The following is a 27,526-nucleotide window of genomic DNA, read 5'->3' as shown; positions in this document are numbered from 1 at the left end:
TGGACACAGAAAGACGTCCTACTGTAGGGTAACGTTTTTAGCCATTTTTCTTTAATGGAATGATTTTCTGACCATTATTACAATGATTAATGTCCAATTCTTGCTGCAACAGCTTTTTTAAAAGAGACAAATTTACAATGAAAGTTTCAAGAATGCACAAAGAACACGAAAAGAGTTTAACTGTCATTCCATACATCTTCCTCTTCATCAGGCTGAGAATCCTCTTCTGGTTGAAAAATTAGGGACGATATCTTTTCAAATATACCACTAGGAGCGGATGGTTGTGCAGGTGTCAAGAGCTTGGTTGCAGGAGGTCCTGATATGCCCTATAACAATAATATTAGTAAAACAAACAAAGCAAGAACAAAAGAGTAGTTTGCATATTAGAATGGGGTTATTTAATAGCCCTTGGAGGTTATAAAAGTGAGCGTGATAGGAACGAAGTCTGTAAATTCTGATTCGGGCATACCAAAACTTTTTCTCACAGTGAAAAAGGAAATTTTATGATAACGTCTAAGCAATAATCACAATTCAGCAATAAAGAATTTTTATAGAGGTTATGAGAGAGAGATAGAAGGGAAATTTTATCTTAGATTTTTTTTTGCATCAACCGGGCTAAAAATCGACTGAAGTAGAATTCCGAACATAAAATATATGAACAATACTATTATGAGAACCCAGAATACTATTGATAGACAAGTTCAGGCTAAAACACATAGCTTACACATTTCTTTGAAAATAAAATAATGCTAAAAGAGGAGAGAGAATGAGCAACTGCTACTGGAACTATAAATTAATCTAAAAAATAATAATAATTAAACAGGAACCAAGATAAAAAAGACATAAACCTTTCGTCTTGTAGATAGCTTCGCCATGAGGTCTGACATTAAATCACCACCAGGTTTAACAGCAGACTTTGACTTCTCATCTCGGGTAATTTCTTGAGTAGGCTCCTAGAAATAACAGTTTAATTTGACGAAAAAAACTTATGACAAAAAAATAACTTCACACAAATATTTACTGTCTTTGATCTGTGTTTAGCTTCAAAGACGGTAAGCCGTTAATTGAATAGTTGCCATATTTCTTTCAGGCTAATCAACTCTTGATCTAATCGGTCGTCACATCTGAAACATGATCCTGAAGTCACCAAGGACATGGTCTTAAAACACGCAAAGGCATGTAATAAATTATACATAAATATATACTCATGGTTATACAACAGCTTGAAAACCCATTTTCCTTAAACTGCCTCGCTCCCCTCCACCAAAAAACAGCCTCTCCCCCCACTTCAGCTCAGAATTCAAGACTCAGCTCTGAATCTATTTATTTTGATTAAGAAGGGCAACAAGCTAATGCTGCTTTTTTTCAATTCATCTTCCTCCGCATAAACTTCAGAATTTGTATTGTCAAACAACCGATCATTCGAAAACTGAACTCTAGTTTAAATCAAGAATACAATATATTACCTTTCAACGGACAAGTTGTGTTATCAACGGACGAATAACAAGCAACATTATAAAGTTGTTGCCTCCGAATGTGTTTCTGCTAAACAAAACTTAAAACAGAAATAAACATAAAAAAAGGTAAGGATGGAAAACGAGCATTAATCGATACCCAAATGATAATACAACTAAAAAGTAGTGAAATGGGACATTAATTACAGAACCTCTCTAGGAATAAAATAAAAAACTCTCACTTTTTCAAACAGTAGTTAAAAATATCGATTTTTTCTAGCAAAAGACCATTTACAGAAGATTATGAAGCGAAAGAGGAGGATGGTATAGCTCATAACTTTTTTGAATACAGAAATGAGAGGGGATAACAAATCGTTTTCAATAAAATATCGCCTTAGAAATTCGAAATTCTTTGGAAATTACAGATTTCTTAAGTAATGATTTCAAGCTTCATTAACAACACTCAAAAAGACCAAAAGTACGTCAAAAGGTGGTTAAGAAACAGACAACGAAAAATACAGAGAAATTGTTTTTTTTTTTTCTCAGTGAATGACAAATTCTAGGCCATTTTAATTTGTTGGTTTTAAAGGAAAAGTCCGCCAAAAATCATTGAAACATTCATGCTGAATTTTCCGTAAGTTTTCCATTGCCTATTATGTCATCTCTTAAGAAATGGTAGCCACTGACTGACTCATTACATTGCTTGCAGTACTCTGATCCGATCTTAGCGTACTCATGAGTGGGACATACATTTGTAAATGTCCTTAAAGAAAGACAAATTAACAAGGTGATAGATAGGTTGACCTAAGGGGCCGAGGGGAAATCTCTTCACGAAGATAGAAGAGGTCCACAAAACAACTATCTCAAAATTGCTAGAGGAAGGTTGTGAAGTATGAGCTGTCTCCGTTTCTGGAACTAGACTTCTCCCTATTCATAGAACCCAACAAACTGGTTTAACTTCAATTGGACGAATGTCTCAGCCCTATGACAATGTTAGTTCAAAGGGTATCAAAAATTATATAGCAACTCGATTCGGCACATCGAGACTAACAATGGCGTGAATACAACTGTCTCCCGGTAGCCACTCTACCGTCGTATCAGCACGACTCACACAATACCTTCTCTACACATGTGATCTGTTTTTGTCATACACGGTGAATGACAAACGGTGCTGCTTATTTCGCTATTTGCTAATACATGGGACAAAAATTATAGCAACGTGGCTCTTACCTCAGAAGTTGTTTTAACAACAGATTTCAGTTTTGCTTTCCCGGCTCCTCCGGCTTGTCTAATTGCGTCCATTAGGCTACTGCGCATGTCCAAAAAACCTTCGGGTACCATTTCTTGTCCAGTTTCTTTCCTTTCTCTGCTTACAAGCTCATCTTTCTACAAATAAATGTTTCAGTGTTTCTAAAGTTTTGCACTTCACAAAACGAAACAAATGCATAAAATATGTAAAAGTGATCCGTAAAGTTCTCAGGTTCATGGAAGCAATGCTATGTACACTGAGGAAACTAGATCTACGTTGCATGGGCAACGTGAGGTGTTGCGGCAACCTTTGCTCAGCTTCGCCGAGTAAAGTGTTGCGAGAGCAACACTTTGGTTTTGTTTCCTCGCTGCGACTAAACGCTGAAGTTGTTAATCTGTAAGGATGCTAAAATACATACTAGGTACACAAACTCGCAAAAGTTGCAAAATCCTCATTGCTAAAGATGATTGTAGCCTTACAGCCGATTATTACTTACAAGTCCGCTACATGTCTTACCACTGGAACCAAATTGGTCTTACCATCAAATACAACGGAAACAAAAAATAGGTACACCAACTAGTAAGAGTTGCGAACCCCTCATTGCCGAGGATGATTATGAACTAACAGCTGACTGTTGCTTACAACTCCCCTATATGTCTCACAATTGGTATCGGCCTATTTTTGGTTGCAGTGTGTACCTTACTACTGAAGTTGTCAACCCCTTTAAACTTTCAAACTAGTATATCTCATGAAGGAATTTTTGTAAAAAAAAAAAAAAAATGGATGACATATACTTTGATCAGCTCATCAAAAGCTATCGACTGCCGTCAAAAAAAAAATCTATCTGTCTTAGTTCAAAAGTTGACTTTTTTGCCGTAGGCCAACTTTCTAACGTCATCTCTTAGAAAGGAGCAAAGGATAAACTCTCATTTCTTTAGCAATGAGAGAATTTTTAAAGTTTAAGAGGCACATCTGATACCATTTCTCCACCACAATCCCAAGTGCGAAAAACCGAATGATAAACTCAGCTGAAATCACGAACAGAAATGGGTAGAAACAATAGATGGCAGCACTTTCGGACCCGTGGGAAAATGCCGCTTTTTTGCTTCTCTAAATTTTTCTATTTATCACTCAAAGAAGATATATTGGCTGTGGGGCAGGGTAACTGTCGCATATATTTAACACTTATAGATTTTAGTCCATCTTCAATTTGAAACTGGTGCCTGCCTGCTTGCCTGCTAGAACGGTGCTTTCCACTCGAAAGCAGAAACATGGTTTGATGAAACGAAAGCTTGGCTGCATAACTTCAGATAGTCCTCTCTGACATAGGCTATACAACTCCTCTTCACTTGACACACTATAGGCTCTGGCTCAAGGACAAGCAAAAACCATCCTTTTTGGCCCCAGGCAAGAGTTCTACGAAGCTTTTCAAAATGTAAAGTCATATTCATCAATCCGGCCTAAGGTCCACACTTTCCGTAAAAACCGCAGAGGTTAGACCCTTACCACTTTCTAGGAATAAGCTGAAATCGGGGTGCTAGGAACAAAAAAAAAAAAACCACGACAAAACCAAAGTGTTGCTCTCGCAACACAATGAAAGGTTGGTTTTTTCCTGATTTAAAAAGTTCAATATTTCACAGATATATTAATAAACATCACGAAACGTAAGCTTGAAATCAACTAAACAAACCCTTTTCGTTACAAAGAATATCGCACAGGGACAGAGAAGACCTATAACTTGTATTGTTAAGAGGCGTCAATTCACGAAAATGTAGGGGAGAGGGAAAAAATAAATTTTTTTTAATCTACAGGGGAGGGCAATTTTGTTAGTTTTTTCCATTTTTCAAAGAAAAATACCAAGAAAGTCATTTTTCAATGAAGATACCAAAAGCGTATTTTTCAAAAACCTGTTTTTATTAATGAAATACCCAGGGGGTTTATTTCAGTGAAAAAGTACCCGGGGATATTTCTAAGCCCCCCCCTCGAGACCCCTTGTATTGTTTGTTTTATACATTTCTGTATACATATATACATATATCTATCTCACAACCCCTTTGCCTGGGATCCTGGAAAGTCAAACAACGGTAAAAATAATATTTGAATCTGAAGGTTATTTGAAGTATTATATCCTCCATGGGATCAAGTTTGGTCCCAAACTTCGAAGTCAACAACGATAAAAATAATATTTGAATCTGAAGGTTATTTGAAGTATTATATCGTCCATGGGATCAAGTTCGGTTACGAGTCCTTCAGAGTTGAGAGAGACAAGGTGATTCCTAAAGATGTTTTAAATGTCAAAGTTTCTCTCACATTGAAAAGAATTGTGATTCTGATACTCTGAAGTGTGCTCTTTGCAGTGGTAATCATAGATTAACCAAGGATACTCCTTGCGATGACGCGATTTGTTGCCCCAACTGCAACTCGAAAATTTATCCTATAGTTTTAACTGACCTGCTATGAAGAAGTTTCCTAAATGAATACAATTACTTCAGTTACGTCCTTTAACTCGAATGGAGATATGGGCAAACTTGCGGTGATAAAGGAATTTGTTTTTGGAAATAGATGAATCATATGATTGCAAGAACACCATTTGTTGGACCATTCGTTGAATATATTAAGTTCCCTTTCAAGTTTACACGATATATTTACAGTTCCTGCAAGCCCTATTAGATGCTGCCCAGCGGGTGGTATAGTCACATTTGTTCCTAAAGAATTTAGTGATATTTTATCTAGCGCTGATGAATATTTTCTTGCTTGCAAACTTTTTGATTGTTTTAGTCAATTGCTATTTGCCTACAGATAATCACGATGATCTGTCCTTTGAAGCATTTACGTCTGCTTGCCATAGATTTAGTAATTTTATTGCCCAAATAGATTCGAGTTTACGCATTATTATTTGTCAGGATTTTACCCGTGATCTTGATAACATAAATGGGCGGAGTACAATTTATTTTCGTCTTTACCACATTTTAATACTTGCCATAAATCACTTAGATTTTACTTATGTTCATTGAAGTGGGAGCATGAGTAATATTCATCATGTTCTATCTAATTTCGCCCCATCTTTTCTGGTAAAAGTTATCCCGGATTTCCCAATAAGCGATCACTTACCAATTTAGTTTTCTGTAATTTATAAGTCGGTTTCTGTATCTAATTCTATCCCATTCCACCAAAATATTTTGACAGAGATATTTGGGATTATACTTTGACACCGGTATACCGTGATAAAGTTGAATCTTTGGCTCGTAAGGTTGCTGTTCCAGATAACCTGAATTGTTACAGTGATAAAAATGATTTTGAGCTGAATTGTTTATATTTCCAAATTATTACATTGCTTAAAATATGATGCTGGAGACACTTTTCGAATTAAACGATGTAAACTAAACATGGAAAAACCTTTTTGGTCGGCAAATCCGTCTCTGGTTCATGCTAATCATGAATCTAAACTAGTTTTTCGTTTTTGGGAAAATTACGGAAAGCCGCGGGATCGTCACCCAGTTTCCTGTACATGAAGGAAAAGAAAGCGGTTTTCCAGTCAGAGCTTCGTCGTTGTAATAATATTCTGCTAATAGATTCTTCGTCTGAGGTTGAAGTGAATAAAAAGAAACTTTGGAAAGCTTTACGCTTAACTGAAAGAATTAATAAACCCTCTAAAAAAATAGACCCTCACTTATGGAGTGGGAATCCAATTTTGGTGACCAGTCGAATTCCTGTGACTATCCTACGCAACTTCTGTATGTTGACCAAATATTGAAAAGTTCTTTCGATTTGTATGATTTTTTTCTTTAATTCGTTATTGGGCGCATGTCACATTCTAAAACCACAGTTTTTCCAAGATGTGGATGAGATCCACTCGAATTATGTCAAATTGGCTCCCACTTTTTTCTACTTCTTCTTTTGAAATTCTTTAATCTTATCCTCAAATCTGGTAGTGTTCCTTCATCTTTTTCAAGGTGGGGGTGGTAACTCCTATTCAAAAATCCGGTGAAAGAGATCTCCGATCGTGTGACTTATAGACCGATAAAAAAGGGTTCTATAATTGGTAAGCTCTCCGAGCTATGGAAAAGATATTTTTTGAACATTTGGATGTTGGCCTTAATCAAGCAGTCCTCAAAAGAGGAATGGGTTGTGACCATGCCCATGCAACTTTTGATACAATTATCAACGAGTCAAGGTCTTCTGGTTCCCCGCTTTGAAAAACTTTTGATTGATGTAAAAGGAGCGTTTGACAACATTTCCATGCTTCTGCTCTTTCAGCCTTTATCAGTGGTAGGGATCCCCCTTTCTGTTGTTAGAGTTCGAAGATCGTGGTATCAGGGGCTTAGAATAAAAATTGCTGCTTCTGATTCTTTTTCTTATCCAATTTTTGTTGGTCATGGAGTTAGATAAGGTGGAGTTCTATCCCCTTATATTTTTAATGTATGTTTCACGGGATGCCTTCGTTCTCTATCCACAGCCTTTATCTCTCGGGGGGGGGGGGAGTCTTTTATTGCATAAACTGATGATACTATTTTGTTGAGCCGTTCTAAAGCTAGTATAATCGATAGTTTTATTATTCTTTCCAGTAAGCTGAAAGATAGAGGCCTTTCCATTAGTGTTAAAAAAATGTCAATATTTCCCAATTAATGACAGCAACCGAATCGAACTAATTTTCAACAAGAGTACTTCCTTTCCGTTTTTTTTTTTTATACTATTCTTTATCTGGGGTTACCTTATTGTGCTTCAGCTCGCAGTTTCAAGTCAATGTAAATCTTAAATATTCAAGACAAAATTAGAAATGCATTTGGCTCAACAATACGACTTTGAGGTATCTATCGTCGTGATATTTTATATTCTCTTTTTAACGCAGTTGCCCTTCCGCATGTTCTCTATCCTGGCCTTCTTTTTCGAAATTTTAAAATATGAGATTTTTCTTCAATTTGCGTTTGCTATTTTAAATACTGTAAATTTTTACTTGGTTTTCCAATTTGTGTTAGGAATACCAAATTAGTTTTGAAACTTAAAGTTAAAAAGCCGTTGGAAGTGGCAAGGATTAAGAGGGAGAGAGAATTTTTACCACAAGTCCAAAAACTTTTTTTGTGTGCCTAACCTCTTCCCTTTTTTCTCCAGAATTTGAATAGTGTTTGATTTTATGTTGTTGTGTGTGTGCGTGTTTTTTATTTTTTTATTTTTTCTACGTATTTATTCAGTTATGTTATTAAGCTAATTCATAATCAGTTGTTTTGTTTCATTTGTTACTGTTTGTTTCGTTGTTTGATGTCTGATTTTGTTTGTTTAAAATCAGTGGTTTTGTTTGGTGAGGTATTTAATTTTTGTATTTTAAATACTCTTCAAGTTTGAGGGAAATAAATAAATAAATATACGTGCAAATGGAAACCAGAGGCCGTACGCACAAACCACAACACGAAAAAAAAAACACTCAACAAATTGAAGTCCTGCCTTCCACACTTCCGCACTATTCTTTATAAAACATCCTAACGCAATAATTAGATTTATCGAAACGAACCCCAAAGTACCTGAGAGCGGCAGCTCATCCCCTAGACAAAATTTGTCTTGAATTCACCAATCTTTGGCATCTATTCAAGAACGACCCAGCCCATCGTCAACCTCCCGCAGGAGGGGGGCAATCACACGTACTTCCCTTTAGGGATCACACACACCACTCTCTCTCTCTCTCTCCCTGAACAACTACTTTTGTATTTTCAGCTTCAAAGAACGCATGTATTCATGCAAAAAATATTGTAATGGCAATCATATATCACAGGTCTTTCCACGATTTTGCCTGACCACAAGCATGACTTCAAACGGCGCTGCAGGATGACCCTGAGAAGTGGTATTCCTCGAGGGAACTATAGCCTAGTAAACAGTACAGCATTTGCATTGAATTCTTTATAATGGATAATTCTTTTAAGTTCTAACTGTTTTGATGGGCTGAAAAGCTCTTTCTTGCTAAGTTATCTATCATATCATTTATGGGCTGTCTCCCTATAGTTGTATAACGTCTGTAGGTATAAATAAAGATTGAATCGGAGGTAATAGGTTTGAAATTGCTTGTAAAAGATTTCGACTCTTTCTTTTAAAAGAGCATCACCAAACGTGGTAAATCATATTGTGACTAAGAGACTCCTTGCTCTATTCTTCGAAGCCGGCTTAAGCGCTTCGAGTAGACCTAAGAAGACGTGTTGGCCCACATCCTGTCATGGTTTGGGACAAATTGCTTTTCCTGAGGCTATTCTAATGTCTTCATAACAGTGTGAAAATTGAAACTAGGAATACCACAACGTTTAAAAACAACTATCGTATTGACATTTTGACTAACAAGCTCAAACCTTTTGATCTCGACTTGTTCGTAGTTTCAGAAACTCATATCTCATGGATAGGAAACATGAATTTAGGTTATATAGAATATAATTACTCAGGCAGGAAAAATGGGGCGCGTCCTGAAGTGATACAATAGATTTCTTAGTCATGGAAATCCCCCCCCCCTTAAAAGAGTTTCCGCATATTTCACAATAACAAATAATATGCGTGAATTTCGCAATAAAATGATATTGGCAAATCGCGTAATTTGCAGCCATTCCCCAGGAACTATAGCGGTCATTTCCCCAGGGACATTTTGGTTCAATGTCTTTGGGGAAAAAGGGGCGTGGAAGGGGGGATAGTTGCCCTCTAGTCTATTTGGTAATTTAAAAAGGGTACTAGGACTTTCAATTTCCAATCAAATGAGCCCTCTTCTTATCTTCTAGGATCATTGGTTGAATATACGATCACCCCTGGAAAAAAGAATAATAAACAGGCATCCGCAATCTTTCTTCTGGCGCAAAATGTAAATTTCTACATTTTTGTATATAGGAGCCTGTATAAGTAACCTCTAAAGTAGTATTCTCTCATATACTGAATCTGATTTCCATTAAGGTATAATTTTCACCTCTTAGATGTTTCCAACCTTTTTCAAAAATCGGACAAATTTTCTCACATTTATAGCTTTTGATGTTTTTTCATTTCATTTACAAACAAATTTACAAAAATAAGTGCCAATGAACCATTGGTTGGATCCATTGAACTGAACAAACTTTATAGATTTTGTAATCGGCTTTAAAAGTTAATTCTTTGATTTTTCTATTGTTATCAAAATTCAGCTTTTTAGAGTTCCGGTTACTAGATTTGTGGTCTCAGAAAAAAAGATTTTATTTTAAAGATTATTTTTATTTTTACAAAAGGTTTCGAAATACAGCGATTTCCAGAGAATCAGGCAGTTAAATAAGTCAAATATGGTATTAACCCCGACAAGAGTCGAGTCGCTCCTTATTCACAGTACGTTACCACGAACTGTTTGATACAAATAAAATCTTTCATGTTACCAAACAAAATATTTTTCAGCAAGCTAGCATCCTGCAAAATGCTAGTCAACTATATTGCATGAGCACACCCAACAGGAACGAAACCTGGCGGTTGTTCACTTTAAAACAAGCATTCTGAAAGGTTTATAGCCTAGGTTTAAAACCTTTAAAAAATAAAAAAAAGTGTCCAAACCTCTTAATGCCTCATTTATTTCAAAAAGGCGGAGTTTTTATTGTCATCTAGTGAAAATCGTTTGAAAGCGCTTGCCTTCGACATAATTTCAAGTAAAAACCATTAGATAGAGGTGATTTCCATCGTATCCTTATTTTCACTGGCTGTCTTTTTGTCCATTGGCATTTTAATCTCGGTATGTTCTATCTATAGGCGTAATATGTTTTTCTTTACATTTATTTAAAGACTGTCTAGTTAGGCAAACTTGTCAAACTTTAAAACAGGAGGAAACAATAAACTGGTTTACAACCAGATTAAACCAGACAAATTAAAGATTAAACCCTGCTTAACTGCTGAATTAATACAAGAGCAGGTACTACCCTCATTTCTTACCGGAACTGCAGCAATATTTTTTTCGTATATACCACTTAATGTAATTATCTGGTACAACTTTATCTGGTACAGGCTGAATCATACAGTTTCTGAGGACTAATACAAAACGCAGGACTGAAAGGGTTTTAGTCCTCGAGAATATTTCGCGATTCTTTTTAGAAGTTATAGGCTATATTTAGCTCCGTCTCACAATATAATTTTGAAAAATTGCAATCAATTATTACTATATACAAAAAGAGGGCGATGTCCTCGAGGAAAGATATGGTACTGTCAACCAATTAGTTCTGCGCAGACAAACCTACTGAGCCTTGAATTGCATCATACGTGAAAACATAGAGGCGTTCTATTAATGGTTCTGCTGCATCATTTTGTTCCATTTAACCATGTTTTAACTAATGACATTTTACTAGCTCCTATACAAAATCCGAACAAGGTAAAAGCGATGTCCAGCTAACATAGTGAAAAATGTCAAATCTTCTGAAAAATCGGAAAACCAATTCCCCGTGTACAAAGCTCCTTACAGGATAAAAGGAAAAAAATAACAATTTTTAGCTGTTTTTCTGTAAGACTAACCTTCATGTCCTGCATTTGACCATGCAGCTTTCTTCTAAGTTTTTCACTAGCCCTGAGTCGCTCAACAAAATCTGCATTTTTCTGCTCAAGTTTCATTTTTGCCGTTTGTAAGTCTTCAATAAGTGTATCTTTGGAATCCAGCATGGCTTTCAGTGATGCAATCTTTGCCTCTGACATCAAATGGGCGGAGGCTAGCTCAGAATTTGTTCGCTGTAAAAGAATATTCAATCAAAACACAAAAAAACTGTCAGGCTCCGGCACTCAGAATGCAGACTTCTATATGATGGCCGATGTTTTTAACTCCCCCCAGAAAATACACCCTCAGAAAATACCACACCCACGTGGCTGGTTGGTCCTCAATCCCTTTTGACCATGAAAAGAAGGACTAGAAAACTCAATTTAAGTTCTAACGAGAACACTTCTAAGTTTTTGCGACCATGGGGAAGTCCCTTTCTTATACCGAATAAATTCTGCTTATTTTGGCATTTATTGTTACTACAGACATACATAAATAAATCCACAATTATTGTTCGTTTAAAGAGATATTATGTATGCAAAAGCGAGAGAGTGTAACATTAAGCACGGGCCAAGCAGCCAATCAGTTTAGACGAAGAGTAGCGACAAAACACCCTTGAGCGGACTTTTCGCTAAAGAAACACTGCAAATATTTGAAAAGTCAAACTACAATAATTTAAAAACGCCTTTTTCGTCTGCATGTCTTTCTCTTTCCTCAGTTAACGACTAAATTATTAAAGGTAGAAGCAAGATATATTTCTGTGAAATAATTTGCAACCATTGTCATCGCTGTAGGCTGTAACATCTAAAAATGTAACTGGAAAAGGATAAAGAATCACAAAAACAGACAAAAATGTCATCATTCGAATTGTGAAGCTGAGTCCAATTTGGGTGAAGCAACGACCATTTGGAAGGGAAAATACTAGTTATCAGATTTTTCTTCCCACCTCATAATGTTTGCTGTAACATATTCCATCAATATTAACATGCTTATAAAAATAGTGAAATATCTTACTATCACGTTACAGATATAAGATGTGTTATTCCTGTATTTGAAGAAAAAAAGAAGAAAAGTAAATAAACTTTTTGGAATAAGAGACATTATTGGCTTCCAAAAATATAATCTATCACAGGAAATAGTGCAGGCTAATTAAATATGTGTATGTTTCTTTTACCTCAATCTAATTGTTTGCACCTTTGTTTCAGTTTTAGTTCAATATCCCTTTTCTTTTCTTTCTTCTTTACTCTAGGTTTTTATCTTTCTAAATCCATAGAAATTTCAACTGAACTCAGCCTTTTTTTATCTATTTTTTAGGTCTTTTCGTAGAAATTTATTTTGTCGACAGATAAACTGAAGGGCACCAAATTTGATAGTAACCTAAGTTCGATAGAGAGAAATGTAGCCACGTCCCATTTCGCTAAATCAAGCTGGTAAATTAGGACTGATATAAAAAAAAATATACTAATGCAGAATATAGATTCAACATCAATGTTAGACAATCAGACAACATGAACAATAAACAATCAGAACTTGTTGTTTTTTTAGTAGACCTATCACTACAAAGTGTACACTTTCTTCACTTAAATATCTTTCTTAAGCCGCAAGAATTTTTTTTTGTTCCAATTTAGAAAATTTGAGGTGCTTATTTCAACCCCTTTTCCTTTCATCCGATTCGGCTCAAAATTTGTACACAGCTTTGCTTTACCTAACATTTTAATGTTCGAACATACTTGAATGTCAAAAATACTTCATCATACTAAAATTTTAATTTTTTTTTAAATTGTAGCCTGAGCGTACCCTCGTCACAGCGGGTGAGGGTGTTTCTAATAGACAACACTCATAGGCGTTCTTTGAACATAATTAAATTAAAAAAAAAGTTTTTTTTAACGGAAAGTAAGGAGCGACATTAAAACTTAAAACGAACAGAAATTACTTCGTATATGAAAGGGGCTGCTTCCTCATCAACGCCCCGCTCTTTATGCTAAAGTTTCTTACTGTTTTAAAAAGTAGGGTTAAGAGAAAGAGTCAAATTTCACCGTAAAGAGCGGGTGTTGATGAGGAAGCAGCCCCTTTCATATACGAAGTAATTTCTGTTTGTCTTAAGTTTTAATGTCGCTCCTTACTTTCCGTTAAAAAAAAAACTTCTTTTTTATTTAATTGCAGATAGGGCCTATTGACAAATTGGATGTACAGCTCTGAGATTTTCCAGACACAACCCTTTACCAGCCTGGATAAGCATAGTGTCTTTTTATTTAATCTAACATCCTCCTCTAACTTCCCTGAAAGTTTTGACTAAAACTCTTGGCCGTTCCTGAAATAGTGCACCACCCCCTATCTCTATTATGAAAAATATGCTTAAATAATTGCAAACTTATATTATTTGCAGCCCTACCCAGGGTTTGATAGGGTCATTTCCTCTCCGACGAAATTTTTTTAGACCTTTTTACTATTTGGAACAAATTGACTGTCTTAAAATTTCCATTTGATTTGTCTTAGGCATACGGAGGGGGAGGGAAGGGGAGGGCTGGAAGCCCCTTAACCGCTTTTTGGTTGTTAAGATAGGAAGTAGAACTTTCAATTTCTAATTGAGTGAGTCCCTTCGAAGTTCCCAACACTTCTTCTTTCATACGAGGGCACCATGGATGACCATGTTTTATGATTTAGTTCTACATTCCAATTTGATATCCTAAGTCCGTAATCCCTTCTTGAGAAGTCACTGAGATCTTCTTCAGTGAGTAGTTAGAGGAAGTTCTACATTTATGGGTTAGTATGAGAATCCAAACTGCAAGGAATATGACACTATCAGTGCCTATTAGGCATTTCAGTTACTAATTAAATAAAAAAAACTAGTTTTTTTAAATGAAAGTAAGGAGCGACATTTAAACTTAAAACGAACAGGAATTACTCCGTATATGAAATGGGTTGTCCCCTCCTCAACGCCTCGCTCTTTACGCTAAAATTTTTAATTGTTTTAAAAAGTATAATTGTGGCAAAGAGTCAAACCTTAGCGTAAAGAGCGAGGGATTGCGGAGGGGACAAGCCATTTCATATACGGAGTAATTTCTGTTTGTTTTAAGTTTTAATGTCGCTCCTTACTTTCAGTTAAAAAAAAACTAGTTTATTTATCTAATTTCTGAACGTTATTGAATTAATGCATGTTTGATTTTGGCTCTCCGCAAATAAATTATTAAAATGAAATTTGCATATTCATTCCTTTTTTGGCTAAATGGATTTCTCTTAGTTTTGATCAAACGATTTTGACAAATAAGGGGTGGGGAAGGAGACCTAGTTGCCCTCCAATTTTTCGGTTACTTAAAAAGGCAACTAGAACTTTTAATTTTTAACGAACGTTTTTATTGGTAAAAAAATACACGTAACTTAAGAATAAACTTACGTAGCAGACTTTTATATTCTTATATTTTTATTATGTATATGAGGGGGTTTGACCCCTCGTTAATACTCTAACGTATTAACGTATTAACGTGTATATCTCTTTACACTAAATCTTAAGTTTAGTCCCCTTTCTTTAAGAATCACCCCTGAATAAGAAAGGCTGCAGAATAAATAGTTGAAATTACCAAAAATACTTTAGCATAAAGAACGAGGTATTTATCTCCTCCTAAATACCTCGCTCTTTTTGCTAAAGTATTTTTAGAACCCCTCGTATGCGTAATAATCTCTGTTCGTTTTAAATCTTAGTGCTAATCCTTACTTTCAATTGAAATCATTTTTTCATGTTTATTTTTTCTTTTTTTTTTATAGTAATGCTAGAAATTCCCGCATCCTTTTCATTAAATTTCTCTTCCCCCATGAACATATTCCTCCAATGAAAGATCCTCCCACATAGCCCCCTCCACTTAACCCCACCCCAAAACCAAAAAAAATCCCCCGAAAACGTCTGTACACCTCCCAATAGCCATACTGGATGTAAACACTGGTCAAAGTTTGTAACTTGCAGCCCCTCCTCCAGGGACTGTGGGGTATAAAGTCATCCCCAAAGACATTATTCTAATGGTTTTCGACTATGCGGAACAAAATGGCTATCTCAAAATTTTGACCCGTTGACTTTGGGAAAAAATGAGCGTGCTAGGGGGCCTAGGTGCCCTCCAGTTTTTTGGTCACTTAAAAAGGGCACTAGAACTTTTCATTTCCGTTAGAATGAGCCCTCTTGCGACATTCTAGGACCACTTGGTTAATACAATGACCCCAGGAAAAAAAAACACTCACCCGTGATCTGTGAGGTTTGAACCCTCGTTAATACCTCGCTCTTTACACTACATCGTAAGTTTTGTCCCAATTCTTTAAGAATGACCTTTGAATCAGAAAGGCCGTAGAATAAATAGTTGAAATCACTGAAAAATACTTTAGCATAAAGAGTGAGGTATTTATCTCCTCCTAAATACCTCGCTCTTTATGATAAAGTATTTTTAGAGCCCCTCATATGCGTAATAGTCTCTGTTCGTTTAAAGTTTCAATGCTGCTCCTTACTTTCAATTGAAAAAACGTTTCATGTTTATTTTTTCATTGTTTTTTTTATAGTAATGCTAGAAAATCTTGCACCCTTTTCATTGAATGTTTCTTCTCCCATGACCTATTCCTCCAAGGAAAGATCCTCCCACATAGCCCTCTCCCCTCAACCCCACCCCCAAAGCAAAAAATTCCCTGAAAACGTCTGTACACTTTCCAATAACCATTACTATATGTAAACACTGGTCAAAGTTTATAACTTGCAGCCCCTCCCCCAGGGATTGTGGGGGAGTAAGTCATTCCCAAAGACATAGTTATTATGGTTTTCGACTATGGGGAACAAAATGGCTATCTCATAATTTTGATCAGTTGACTTTGGTAAAAATGAGCGTGGGAGGGGGCCTAGGTGCCCTCCAATTTTTTTGGTCACTTAAAAGGGCACTAGAACTTTTCATTTCCGTTAGAGAGCCCTCTTGCAACATTGTAGGACCACTTGGTCGATACGTTGAATAAAACAAGAGGTACTATATCTACACTACCTCTTCTGCTACTACTAATACTAGTATTAAGGCTAAGGGTATTAAGGAGACATATTCAGAGAATATTTGGGGTATGTTAAATTAATTCGGAAAACGCTTTATGTGTGCAGGCTATCAAGCAGCCGCATAAACAGTACATCAAGAACAGCATAGAGCATTAGGTTGAAACTTTCAGAGCATTTTCAGGGTTATTAATTTGAAACTACTAGGACATGAGGAAAGGATGTTGTACGAGACCAAAAAGGCACAATGTGAATGCCATTACTTCTTACTACTAATGCTGCTACTACTATTGCTAATACTACTCCTGTTGCTCCTACTATTACTTCCCATAGGGTATCGAGAATAAATTGTATAGGGTATAGCTTATACCCTAGCAAAGGTATGAAGTAGGCACTTTCGTAAAAAGTTTATATTGCTTTAAAATTAAATCAAAAGGCATCATGTGTAAGCTGGTTGCCAAGAATCAGAACCGAGGTTTTATAATTGTGATTGGGAATTCCACAACGGCAGTCGAAAAATGGCTTGTCAATTTTGGCTGGGTTCATATATTTTAATGTTCTACAGTTTGCAATTCAACGATCTCGAATTCATTTTAACGAACTTCTTTATTCCATTGACGATTCTCATCAGGTTTGTCAGTTAAAAACGCCTTTTAATGATGAGTTTTGTCAGTTCTGTTCTCTTTCCACGTTTTACTTCCTCGACATTCTCAATTTTTAAACTAAACTGTTTTGATTATTACTATTTTCATCAAAACGGATTAGCTCCGGTTACGCTATTTGTAAATATTATGGGCCAAAGGTCAAAGTAATTTCCCTTGGAGATTGTTATTAACGCCATTCTGTATATTGACGCGAAGATAATCGTTTTGACTAAATGTTTGATAAGCAAAACAGCAGCATACGTAATTTATTGTAATTTTTCTGATATTGTAATAAATGATAGTGTATTAGTCGTTATAACAAATTAATAATAATCATGGTACGTTTTTATATGCCGTAATTATGATATGTTCTAGCATAGATAATTTGTTGATCAGTTTAATAAATCTTTCATATCAGACTTGGGCCTCATTAACCGAAATCCATATGACACAATAAGCTTGGTTAATAGACTTAGATTTGGTAAGAATAAGCAAGAATAAAATTGTTGATGACATTTATTTCACAATTGACTAATATCTAAACCATAATGTAGCCACACGTTTAAAAAAAAATTAAAACAGTATAAATGATTTGTGTTGTAGCATCCTAAATACCCTTCTTTTCTTCGCTCAAGTTGACTTACATAAGAAAAGACCAGCACAAGGCAGACAAAAAGAAATAGGTACGGATTGCCATGATTACGCTTGAATTGATACCAAATGTGTAAATGCTTGTGAGTACCATAAACATGGGAGATCACACTATTTCAAAGATGGCACTCGTAGGATGGTTTTCGTATAGCATGCCAAAAGATGTCAATTTTTACTGTTTCGTTTAAATAGGTTAGTTCCGGTTGTGTTATTCGTAAGTTTTATGTATATTAGGATAAAGTAATTTCTCTTAGAGATTGTTTTTAACGCCCTTCTTTGTATTGACGTGAAGATAATCATTTTGACTAAGAAAAGTCATTTTGACTCTTGACTAATGTATCAGTAATTATAGTAAATCAATAATAATTATATTACGTTGTTATATATCGTAATTATAATATTTTGCAGCAGAGGTAATATGCTGATCAGTTTTTCAGTCTTTCACATTTTGACTTCTGCCTCACTAAGAGAAATCCAGATGACACAAAAAGCTTGGTCTTCAGACTTGTGCTCGGAATGCTACTTAAGCAAATAAAATCGCTGATGACATTTTATTTCACAATCGACTAACACATGAACCATACTATAGCCATACCTTTTAAATAATAAAACAGCATCAATAATTTATGTTATAATATCCTAAATATCCTTCTTTTCTTCGCTCAAATTGACTTGTCTAAGAACAGACCAGCACAAGGCAGACAAAACGAAATAGATCCGGAACGCCATGAGTACGCTTGAATTGATCCCAAATGTGTAAATGCTTGTAAGCACCATAAATACGGCAGATCGTACAATTTCACAGATGGCACTCATAGGGTGGTTGTCGTAGATCATACCAATAGATGTCAACGAAAATAAGAAATAAAGAGAAAATCCTATTATCTGGATGGTCGTCAACAGCTGTAAAATAAAATAAATAAATAAATAAGAGTCTGATTCTAAGATTATAGCCACAGACAAAAGATTTGTGGTAGAGATATCCAAATGAGCAATATTTTGGTAGCCAATAAATTTGATGCTTGTAGTAATGGTTGCTGCTAGAAATAAGTTTATTCAGAACAACGGGGCGACAGATTTAAATATAACTTACGAAAAATCACATGTTTTCTTCTGGACACTTATGGTTATTAAGACAAGGCTCGTTAGAGATCGGTATTACATGCCAGTTGTCTGCGATTATTGACAAGCTTTTAAAGGAACGACAATTTATGTTATTCAAAACAACCAAGCAAAGTCGTTATGTGTGCTTCAGCTAGTATGTCCAACTGAAAGCAGAATTCATTCAAACTTCCTGGAAAATTTTGTCTGCAAGAAAAATGGATTTTTATCTCAGATCCGAATCATTGACGATTTAAATATTTGAACCCCTTCTAGAGAGACGATTTTTCTCGATGAGAGATTATTCTCATCTGATTCTTCTCGAGAGATGCCATTGTGCCAGCTGGACGAGCATATTCAAAAAGCAGGCAGACAAGGCAGTGAAAAAAAAAATCCTTTAAGAATAGGAAGGGGAACGGAAAACTTATTTAGTAGATTAAGGAGGGAGACAGACACCTGAACACAGTTTTTAGCGGGTGACGGAACATCAGAATTCAAAGCAAAATTTGACTCTTGTCAAAACATAGCGTAAAATTGAAACTGAGAGCAAAAAAGAAAGAAATAGATAATTATTTCAACCATTTACACAAGTTTTTTTTTCTGTGTAATTTTTGGATCGTAAAAAAATAATGGAAAATCTATACTGAATATATTCCAAAAATCCTATATTCCTAAATTATAGCCAAACCGAGTACACAGGAGGGTTCAAAACAACGAGTACGGGGGTCAGTGGCGTGACTCTGTAAGCTTAGCCAGAGTCGACCCAGCTCTAAATGGGTACCTGGAGAAATCTGGGGAAGGTAAACAGGAATGGTGTACGAAAGCACAGGATGGCTGGCCCCCAACCCCCCATTGCACTTCCTGGCTGAAAGGCCAAGAAACGGAGATCAGCACCGCCGGTACGGACTGTAAAGTCTAATACCGTACCTTTCTTTCTTCTCTCTGATAGGGTAATGAGCTGGGAATGCTTAAGAAGAAAGTGACATGGGAGTTTACCTTGACCATAGATAATTCTTAATACTCGCTTCAGAACCGACTCTATTGAATAATATTGGGAAGTAGTTAAGCCAAAATGCCAAACCAGATGAGAATATTCAAGAAAAGAACGGATGAAACTTCATACGCGGATCAAACTAACTTCTATAGTCTGTTTTTACTTAAAATCTAATTTATGACTGGATTCTTCAAAATCCATATGATCAAAAATAAACAGTACTCCGGTGGTGTTTTGTCTATAAGCAAACTGCTATTTTCTTAAGTAAAACGTACCAGCCTTCAATATCCCACATCAAAAGGGATTTGTTGAAATTCAGAAAAAAGTTAATATATGACAGAGTGGCCAATGAGTATATTATCACTTGAACCAGGCTTATATGAGTTCAGGTCACATTTGTTATTAAAGGAAACAATATTGACCTTTAAAATCCCGCATTTTGTCTGATCAGATAAAATGGTTTAAACCTGACTTCAATTTCAAAGCAGTACAATTTAGACTAGAACTAGTTTATTTTAAGTCAGTACTATCATGATTTGAAGGTTCAATGAGCCCCATCAAAACCATTGGGAAATAATTCAGAAAAGTATTATTTTTTCTAAGTTCTTATAGTTACAAAATTAGAAAAAAAAACGATTGAAATTACATTGCTTTCTTGGGTAAAAAGCAGCAGCCTTAGAGATCCCACATGAAATCTGATTGGTTGAAAATTTGAAAAAAGGGAAATGTGTCCCATAGCGGCCAATGATCACCGTAATCACTTTAACCCAGCTAAACGAGTTAATATCACATCTGTTTCTTGGGAAAATGTCCCAAGTTTAGGCTGATTTGTCAAAAGTCTTGAAACAGGGGTTGAATTAATGCAAGTCGTCAGTGAGCACCTTCACAATTTGCAGATTAATTAGCTCCATCGTCACAGATTGAAATGATGTTTCGAAGAAAATAGCTCTTTTTTAATTCTAAAGAAAACAGTTCAAAATAGGGATGAAACCTTTTAATTGACAGTGAAAAGATGTAAAATTATTTAACTGGATATTTCGAACACATATACAGTGTTCATCATCAGCAGTAAAACAAAAAGACATGAATAAAAAAAAAAAAATTAAACCTAATAAACTAATTACATATAGTTTATTGCTCTTATTTTTTTTTTCAATGCAACAGCGGAAGCGAATCTCTTTGACCTTTTCGGTTCCGGTTAATTAGATTTATCTGACATATTACGTGGACAGAGGTTATAGCTCTTAGGTGAGGTGATATTTACTTTATATTACCTCAGTAAATTATCATAAATTGAGTTCAATCCATATTCAGCTGTATCTCTTTTTACGGAATTATTCTTGAATAACAGTTTTTTAATTTCGATTGTTTCTCTGAAAATTTGCTTTAAACCTTGGTCCCTAGAAATCAAAGAAACAATTTCAAACAAAATAAAAGGATTTGGAAAATTATAGATATGTTCCGAGAGGGCCGACGTGAAATCTTCAGGTTTGGTATTTTGCTTTAAAGACGATGAAAAAGAATTATGATGTTGTAGCAATCTCATTTTTAATTTCTCATTAGTACGTCCCACATAAGAGCTTCCACAAGTACATGGGATTTTATAAGCCCCACTTTGTTGCTCTACGGAAGTCTGTTTACTGAAAGATGAAAAAACGTACAAAAAACTTTCTTTTGACCCGACGGACTCATACACAAGAAGTTTAAGAACGAGTTAAAGAGTTTGAAGGAAGAAGGGAAGATGACACCTCAACTTTTCTACAAATTCTTACCAAGAAGTTCTTTGTGCCCTAAATTATATGGACTTCCAAAGATACATAAGCCAAATCTGCCATTACGACCAATTGTTGCGAGTACAAAGTCACCAACAAGTACTCTGAGTAAGTGGTTAGTGTCATTATCTAAAACAACTCATGTCTACACAAATTTCTTACATTAAGAATTCGTCAGAACTTGTAAAACAAAACTAAAAGAAGTGGAGATTTCTTCAAATTCTATAATTTCAAGTTTCGACATAGTGTCTATGTATACGAGCATTGATGTAAAAGCCGCAGAAATTCTTCTTGAAAGAAAGATACTAAGAAATTTGGACTTAATTAGTGGTGAAACAGTTTTGGAAGTCGGTGTAATTATGAATTTAGTTAGGTTGTGCAGCACACTCTCTTATTTTTTTTCAATTCAGAGGGGGGTTTTTGAACAAGTAAATGGTTTACCCATGGGGGCCCCTTTAAGTCCTTTATTAGCAAATTGATTTGTAGAAAATATTGAAATAATAGCGTTAGATTCATATTTTTTAAAACATAAATTTTGGGGAGATATATGGATGACATAATTTCAATATGGAATTATTCGGTATAGGAATTAAAAAGTTTTTTAGAATATCTTAATTTTTGGGGAGGTGATTTAAAATTTATAATAGAATTAGAAGAGGATAATAATCTTCCTTTTCTGGATGTTCTTCTTTTAAAAAATGAAAATAGTCTGGATTTTAAGATTTACAGAAAACCGATTTTTGCTAACAATAACAGATTTTTGTCGTTTTTCTCCGATAATGCTCGCCAAGTAAAAATTGGTTTAATCGTATCTTTAACTGACCGCATTTTTAGAATTTGCTCTCCAAAATTCACTGAGGAGGAATTATTGTTGTTAAAAGAGATTTTAATAAGTAACCATTATCCGGGTTGGTTAATTGACCAGACTTTTTCGGAAAGAAGGAACAAATTTCTAGGATTTTCTGACAATATTCTGGAAACAACAGAAAAGAAAGATATTTTTTGTTCTCTACCATATGTTCCAGGGTTGAGTGAAAAACTTAAAAAAATTTTACAAAATAATGGCTAAAAGGTAGCTTTAAGAGGTAGTAATACTTTGGCTAGTTTTTTAAATTCTGGAAAGGATCAGACTTCCGTAGAGCAACAAAGTGGGGTTTATAAAATCCCATGTACTTGTGGAAGCTCTTATGAGGGACGAACTAACCAGAACTTAAAAATGAGATTGCTACAACATCATAATTCTATTTCATCATCTTTAAAGCGAAATAGCAAACCTGAAGATTTCACGTCGGCCCTCTCGGAACATATCTATAATTTTCCAAATCCTTTTATTTTGTTTGAAAATGTTTCTTTGATTTCTAGGGACCAAGGTTTAAAGCAAATTTTCAGGGAAACAATCGAAATTAAAAAAAAAATTATTCAAGAATAGTTCCATAAACAGAGATACAGGTGAATTTGGATTGAACTCAATTTATGATAATTTACTGAGGTCAAATAAAGTAAATATCACCTCACCTAAGAGCTATGACCTGTGTCCACGTAATATGTCAGATAAATCTAATGAACCAGAACCGAAAAGGTTAGAGAGATTTGCCTCGGCTGTTGCATTGAAAAAAATAAGAGCAATAAACTATATGCAATTAGTTTATTAGGTATAAATTTTGTTTATTTTTATTCATGTCTTTTTGCTTTACTGCTGACGATGAACACTGTATATGTGTTCGAAATATCCAGTTAAATAATTTATATCTGTTCACTGTCAATTAAAAGGTTTTATCCCTATTTTGAACTGTTTTACTTTTGTCATGGAAAGGCAGTGTGGTCTTAGAAGTTATCTTTTTTAATTCTACTTTAGAATTGCTTTTCAGGTATTATTTTTGTATTTCTCTATCCTGGATTATTTTTTTCTAATCAACTAGATTGTTTTAAGGAAGACACCATTACTCGAGTAAACCCTTATCCGATCGAGGTTGAGAAGCCATGAAATTTGACACCAGGGGATATTTTTTGTGATCAAAATTGCACTTTTATATACAGGAAGTTTTGGTTTTAAACACATTTAAGTGTCAAGCACATTTTTTTTCCGTCCATCTTAGGTCGATTCACACCTGAAAACCCTGATTTTTTAAGGGATTTTCTTTTGTTTTTATTCAAAATTAAAAAGTCTTTACCAAATTTTTTAAGTGTTGAAACGATGAGCTGTAAAAGTAAATCACCCAAATAAATAGTTAAATTTGACCACACTTTTCGCCCGTGACTTTCAAACATTCATAACATGTCTATTCACAAAGACATATATACCTTCAAATTAAAGCTACAGTTTCTTAAGCTGTTTGATCGTGCACATTTTATAGCTTTTGACAACTTAACCCTGAATATCTAAAAATAATGAATCCATTCATTTCAAATGTATAGTAATTTCAATATCTTAAAACTTTCAGGAACGTCGATTGTTAATAACCAAAGTAACTTTTTAACTTATGCAATCCGTTGTAAATCCAAAATCAAACCAAGTTAAATATGAAACAAATGTTTTTTGTTGTTTCCTTAAAAAAGCGGAAAAATGCCCCCCCAAAGGCAATATTATAATTAACACCACTAAAAACACTTACTTTTACTGTTTCAAAAATACCCTTGTTTTTGGTCATTCTTTACTTAATTCTAAATCTAATCTCTTAAAAAGTCACTAGAAAAACTCTTAAAACAGTTAGAAAATTTAAAAGATGAGCAAGACTTATAATTCAGATAATCAGTCCAGGCAATTTTAATCTAGTCTCTTAGGGACTTCAAGGGAGCGTCAACAGTAGGGAGCTGTGATTTCTCTTCTGTTTAGGTTTCATTTCTTTCTTTAATTTTCTTTGTTTTTTTTATTTTTCATTGTAATTTCTGTTGGGTTTACGTTTCTTCATTTTTGGTTTTATATTTGATCTTCACTTTTCGTGAAAAAAAAAGATTAGTGTTCTTAATAAGGCTATGATAAAACTTATTTTTTGATATGTTTTTGATATGTCTTTTTATATGTCTTTTTATATTTTGATATGTTTTATATGTTATGATATGTTTTTTTGATATGTTTCCATACCTTGACGCTGCCAGCAAACATTTCATAAGCAGGGATCATAATCAAGAAATGGAGAAGAGCGTAATACTTCTGCCAAGCTGGAATTTCAATGTGAAGTTTCTTTCTTGGCTTCACCTAAAAATGAATTTAGTTGTAAATCACAAAAACCCCTGAAAGACAAGGTTTAACACAAATTATGCTAAAATCACAGCAAAAATGGTGATAAAACCATAGCCCAAAATATGCAATCATATCTAAAAATTGAATCAAGAAATGGAGAAGAAAGAATGGCTTCACCTAAAAATGAATTTAGTTATAAGTCACAAAAACCCCTGAAAGACAAGGTTTAACACAAATTATGCTAAAATCACAGCAAAAATGGTGATAAGGCCATAGCCCAAAATATGCAATCATATCTAAAAATTGAATCAAGAAATGGAGAAGAAAATGTGAAGTTTCTTTCTTGGCTTCACCTAAAAATTAATTTAGTTGTAAATCACAAAAACCCCTGAAAGACAAGATTTAACACAAATTAGGCTAAAACCACAGCAAAAATGGTGATAAAACCATAGCCCAAAATATGCAATGATATCTAAAAATTGAATCAAGAAATGGAGAAGAACGTAATACTTCTGCCAAGCTGGAATTCCAATGTGAAGTTTCTTTCTTGGCTTCACCTAAAAATTAATTTAGTTGTAAATCACAAAAACCCCTGAAAGACAAGGTTTAACACAAATTATGCTAAAATCACAGCAAAAATGGTGATAAAACCATAGCCCAAAATATGCAATCATATCTAAAAATTGAATCAAGAAATGGAGAAGAACGTAATACTTCTGCCAAGCTGGAATTTCAATGTGAAGTTTCTTTCTTGGCTTCACCTAAAAATGAATTTAGTTGTAAATCACAAAAACCCCTGAAAGACAAGGTTTAACACAAATTATGCAAAAACCACAGCAAAAATGGTGATAAGGCCATAGCCCAAAATATGCAATCATATCTAAAAATTGAATCAAGAAATGGAGAAGAAAATGTGAAGTTTCTTTCTTGGCTTCACCTAAAAATTAATTTAGTTGTAAATCACAAAAACCCCTGAAAGACAAGGTTTAACACAAATTAGGCTAAAACCACAGCAAAAATGGTGATAAAACCATAGCCCAAAATATGCAATCATATCTAAAAATTGAATCAAGAAATGGAGAAGAACGTAATACTTCTGCCAAGCTGGAATTCCAATGTGAAGTTTCTTTCTTGGCTTCACCTAAAAATTAATTTAGTTGTAAATCACAAAAACCCCTGAAAGACATGGTTTAACACAAATTAGGCTAAAACCACAGCAAAAATGGTGATAAAACCATAGCCCAAAATATGCAATCATATCTAAAAATTGAATCAAGAAATGGAGAAGAATGTTATACTTCTGCCAAGCTGGAATTTCAATGTGAAGTTTCTTTCTTGGCTTCACCCAAAAATGAATTTAGATGTAAATCACAAAAACACATGAAAAACAAGGTTTAGCACAATTATGCTAAAACCACAGAAAAATGGTGATAAAACCATAGCCCAAAATATGCAACCGTAGCTAAAAATTGAATCAAGAAATGGAGAAGAGTGTAATACTTCTGCCAAGCTGGAATTTCAATGTGAAGTTTCTTTCTAGCCTTCACCCAAAAATGAATTTAGTTGTAAATCACAAAAACACATGAAAGACGAGGTTTAGCACAAATTATGCTAAAACCGTGATGAAGCCATAGCCCAAAATATGAAAAAATAGCTAAAAATTTAAAGCCTTAGAAATAATCTGGAGTTTATCGTTTGGCTTTGCTTAAAAATAAATATAATTGTAAAATACAAAAAAAAGCATTGCAAATTTTTTTACAGTAATTTCGACTACAGCAACAGTGGAAAATTTTGATATAATTGCAAACAAATTATGCAGCCACAGCTAAAAATCAAAAACCACGGCTACTTAGTTTTCTTTCAAAAAAGCATAGCTTTAAAAAAACAAATAATAAAAAATGAACAAAAATAGAAACTGTTAACTTTCATTCTTTTCTTTTATGTTTAGGAAACATCAAAATCCTAAAGCCTGATGAATAAAACTGTAATTAAAATAGATTTTTAATTGTTTTATTTTGACGATTTTGGGGAGATTTTATTTCGAAGATTTTGTAACCTACTTTTATATAAATATAAAATAGTTTATATAACTTAATTTGAATTATTTCTTGTAAACAAATCTCATTCCACTCAAATATAACCTACTTTTTGTTTGGCTCCTTTTTAATGTCAGAAAAACTTGGGGGAAAGCTACCCTCCCCCTGTCCAGGCCTAGAACCGAGGTACAAAACCATCATGCTGCCAAATCCTCTTCTGTTTTATCAAACAGTTCGTGGTAACGAACTGTAATAAGGAGCGAACCGGCTCAATAGTAAACGAAACTCTAAAAAACGGAATTTCGATGCTAAAAGATATATCAAAAGAATCGCATTTTAATGCTGATTTTAAATATATAAGTTTCATCAACTTTAGTCTTTGTCATCAAAAGTTACGAGCCTGAGAAAATTTGCTTTATTTTGAAAAATAGTATTTGCTACGTATCTCCCAGGTGGATTTCGTCCAGTTTGACATTTTAATCTTTGAAACTGAAAGATGATGAAAGTAACAGTGAGAAGGTGAACAGTTTTTGAACAGTGAATAGTTGATTAAAAATAAGACAGGTGAAAAGTTAAGAAAGTGAATTAGCATTACGGGATATCATATTCAGATCACAAATTACTGCTACCACTATCCTTTCAAAACAACAGACCGCCTAATGCCATCATAGCTTCACACACTCCTCCCCAAACTCCTCCCAAAATAAAAGTTTAGTACAATAAGCTAATCTTAGAGTCAAAATCCTTTCAAAATTACGAGCAAATGAATAGCGCAATATCCGGGGCTATTGGAATAAGAGCTTGGTTCAATTATGAGATTGAGCATCCTTTGCTGGGTGGGGTAGTTAGGGGAAGTGGAGAGGGATCTGTACTGCAGCATAAGATAGGGGGAAACACCCCGCAAAAGTCATAGAATCTTAACGAAAATCACACCATCGCTTT

General features: G+C 34.6%; 2 protein-coding genes across 3 annotated transcripts in view; both read right to left on the bottom strand.

The window, feature by feature from the left end:
* Nucleotides 1-97: 97 nt before the first annotated feature.
* LOC136037937 (WASH complex subunit 1-like) lies at nucleotides 98-18,222 on the bottom strand. The gene is made up of 5 exons (XM_065720805.1): nucleotides 18,096-18,222; nucleotides 11,182-11,391; nucleotides 2,685-2,840; nucleotides 849-953; nucleotides 98-326 (listed from the first exon to the last, which is right to left on the bottom strand). The coding sequence occupies exons 2-5, from the start codon at nucleotides 11,356-11,358 to the stop codon at nucleotides 177-179; spliced, it is 588 nt and encodes a 195-aa protein (XP_065576877.1). The 5' UTR covers nucleotides 11,359-11,391; nucleotides 18,096-18,222; the 3' UTR covers nucleotides 98-176.
* Nucleotides 18,038-27,526, bottom strand: part of LOC136037936 (uncharacterized) — a 48,439-nt gene continuing 38,950 nt past the window's right edge. Inside the window, exons 4-5 of one of the 2 annotated variants that reach the window (XM_065720803.1) lie at nucleotides 24,450-24,563; nucleotides 18,038-18,403 (exon numbers count right to left, since the gene is read on the bottom strand). In XM_065720803.1, the coding sequence (XP_065576875.1) occupies nucleotides 18,140-18,403; nucleotides 24,450-24,563 (378 nt within the window). In that variant the 3' untranslated portion in view covers nucleotides 18,038-18,139. Of the gene's footprint in view, nucleotides 18,404-24,449; nucleotides 24,564-25,262; nucleotides 25,310-27,526 lie in introns of those variants that run through there. The other variant, XM_065720804.1, reaches the window with a different exon arrangement.

Source organism: Artemia franciscana, chromosome 17 (assembly GCF_032884065.1).
Source record: "Artemia franciscana chromosome 17, ASM3288406v1, whole genome shotgun sequence".
Taxonomy (NCBI): Eukaryota; Metazoa; Arthropoda; class Branchiopoda; order Anostraca; family Artemiidae; genus Artemia; species Artemia franciscana.
This window is presented reverse-complemented; position numbering and strand designations above follow the sequence as displayed.

What these genes read in the sequence shown, in the direction of transcription:
- LOC136037937 (XM_065720805.1), bottom strand. Translation starts at nt 11,358, where the DNA reads ATGTCAGAGGCAAAGATTGCATCACTGAAAGCCATGCTGGATTCCAAA. An exon ending in GTCAAATGCAGGACATGAAG is followed by an intron (nt 2,841 to 11,181) that starts GTTAGTCTTACA and finishes ATTTATTTGTAG; the next exon opens with AAAGATGAGCTTGTAAGCAG. An exon ending in TTGTTAAAACAACTTCTGAG is followed by an intron (nt 954 to 2,684) that starts GTAAGAGCCACG and finishes TGTTATTTCTAG; the next exon opens with GAGCCTACTCAAGAAATTAC.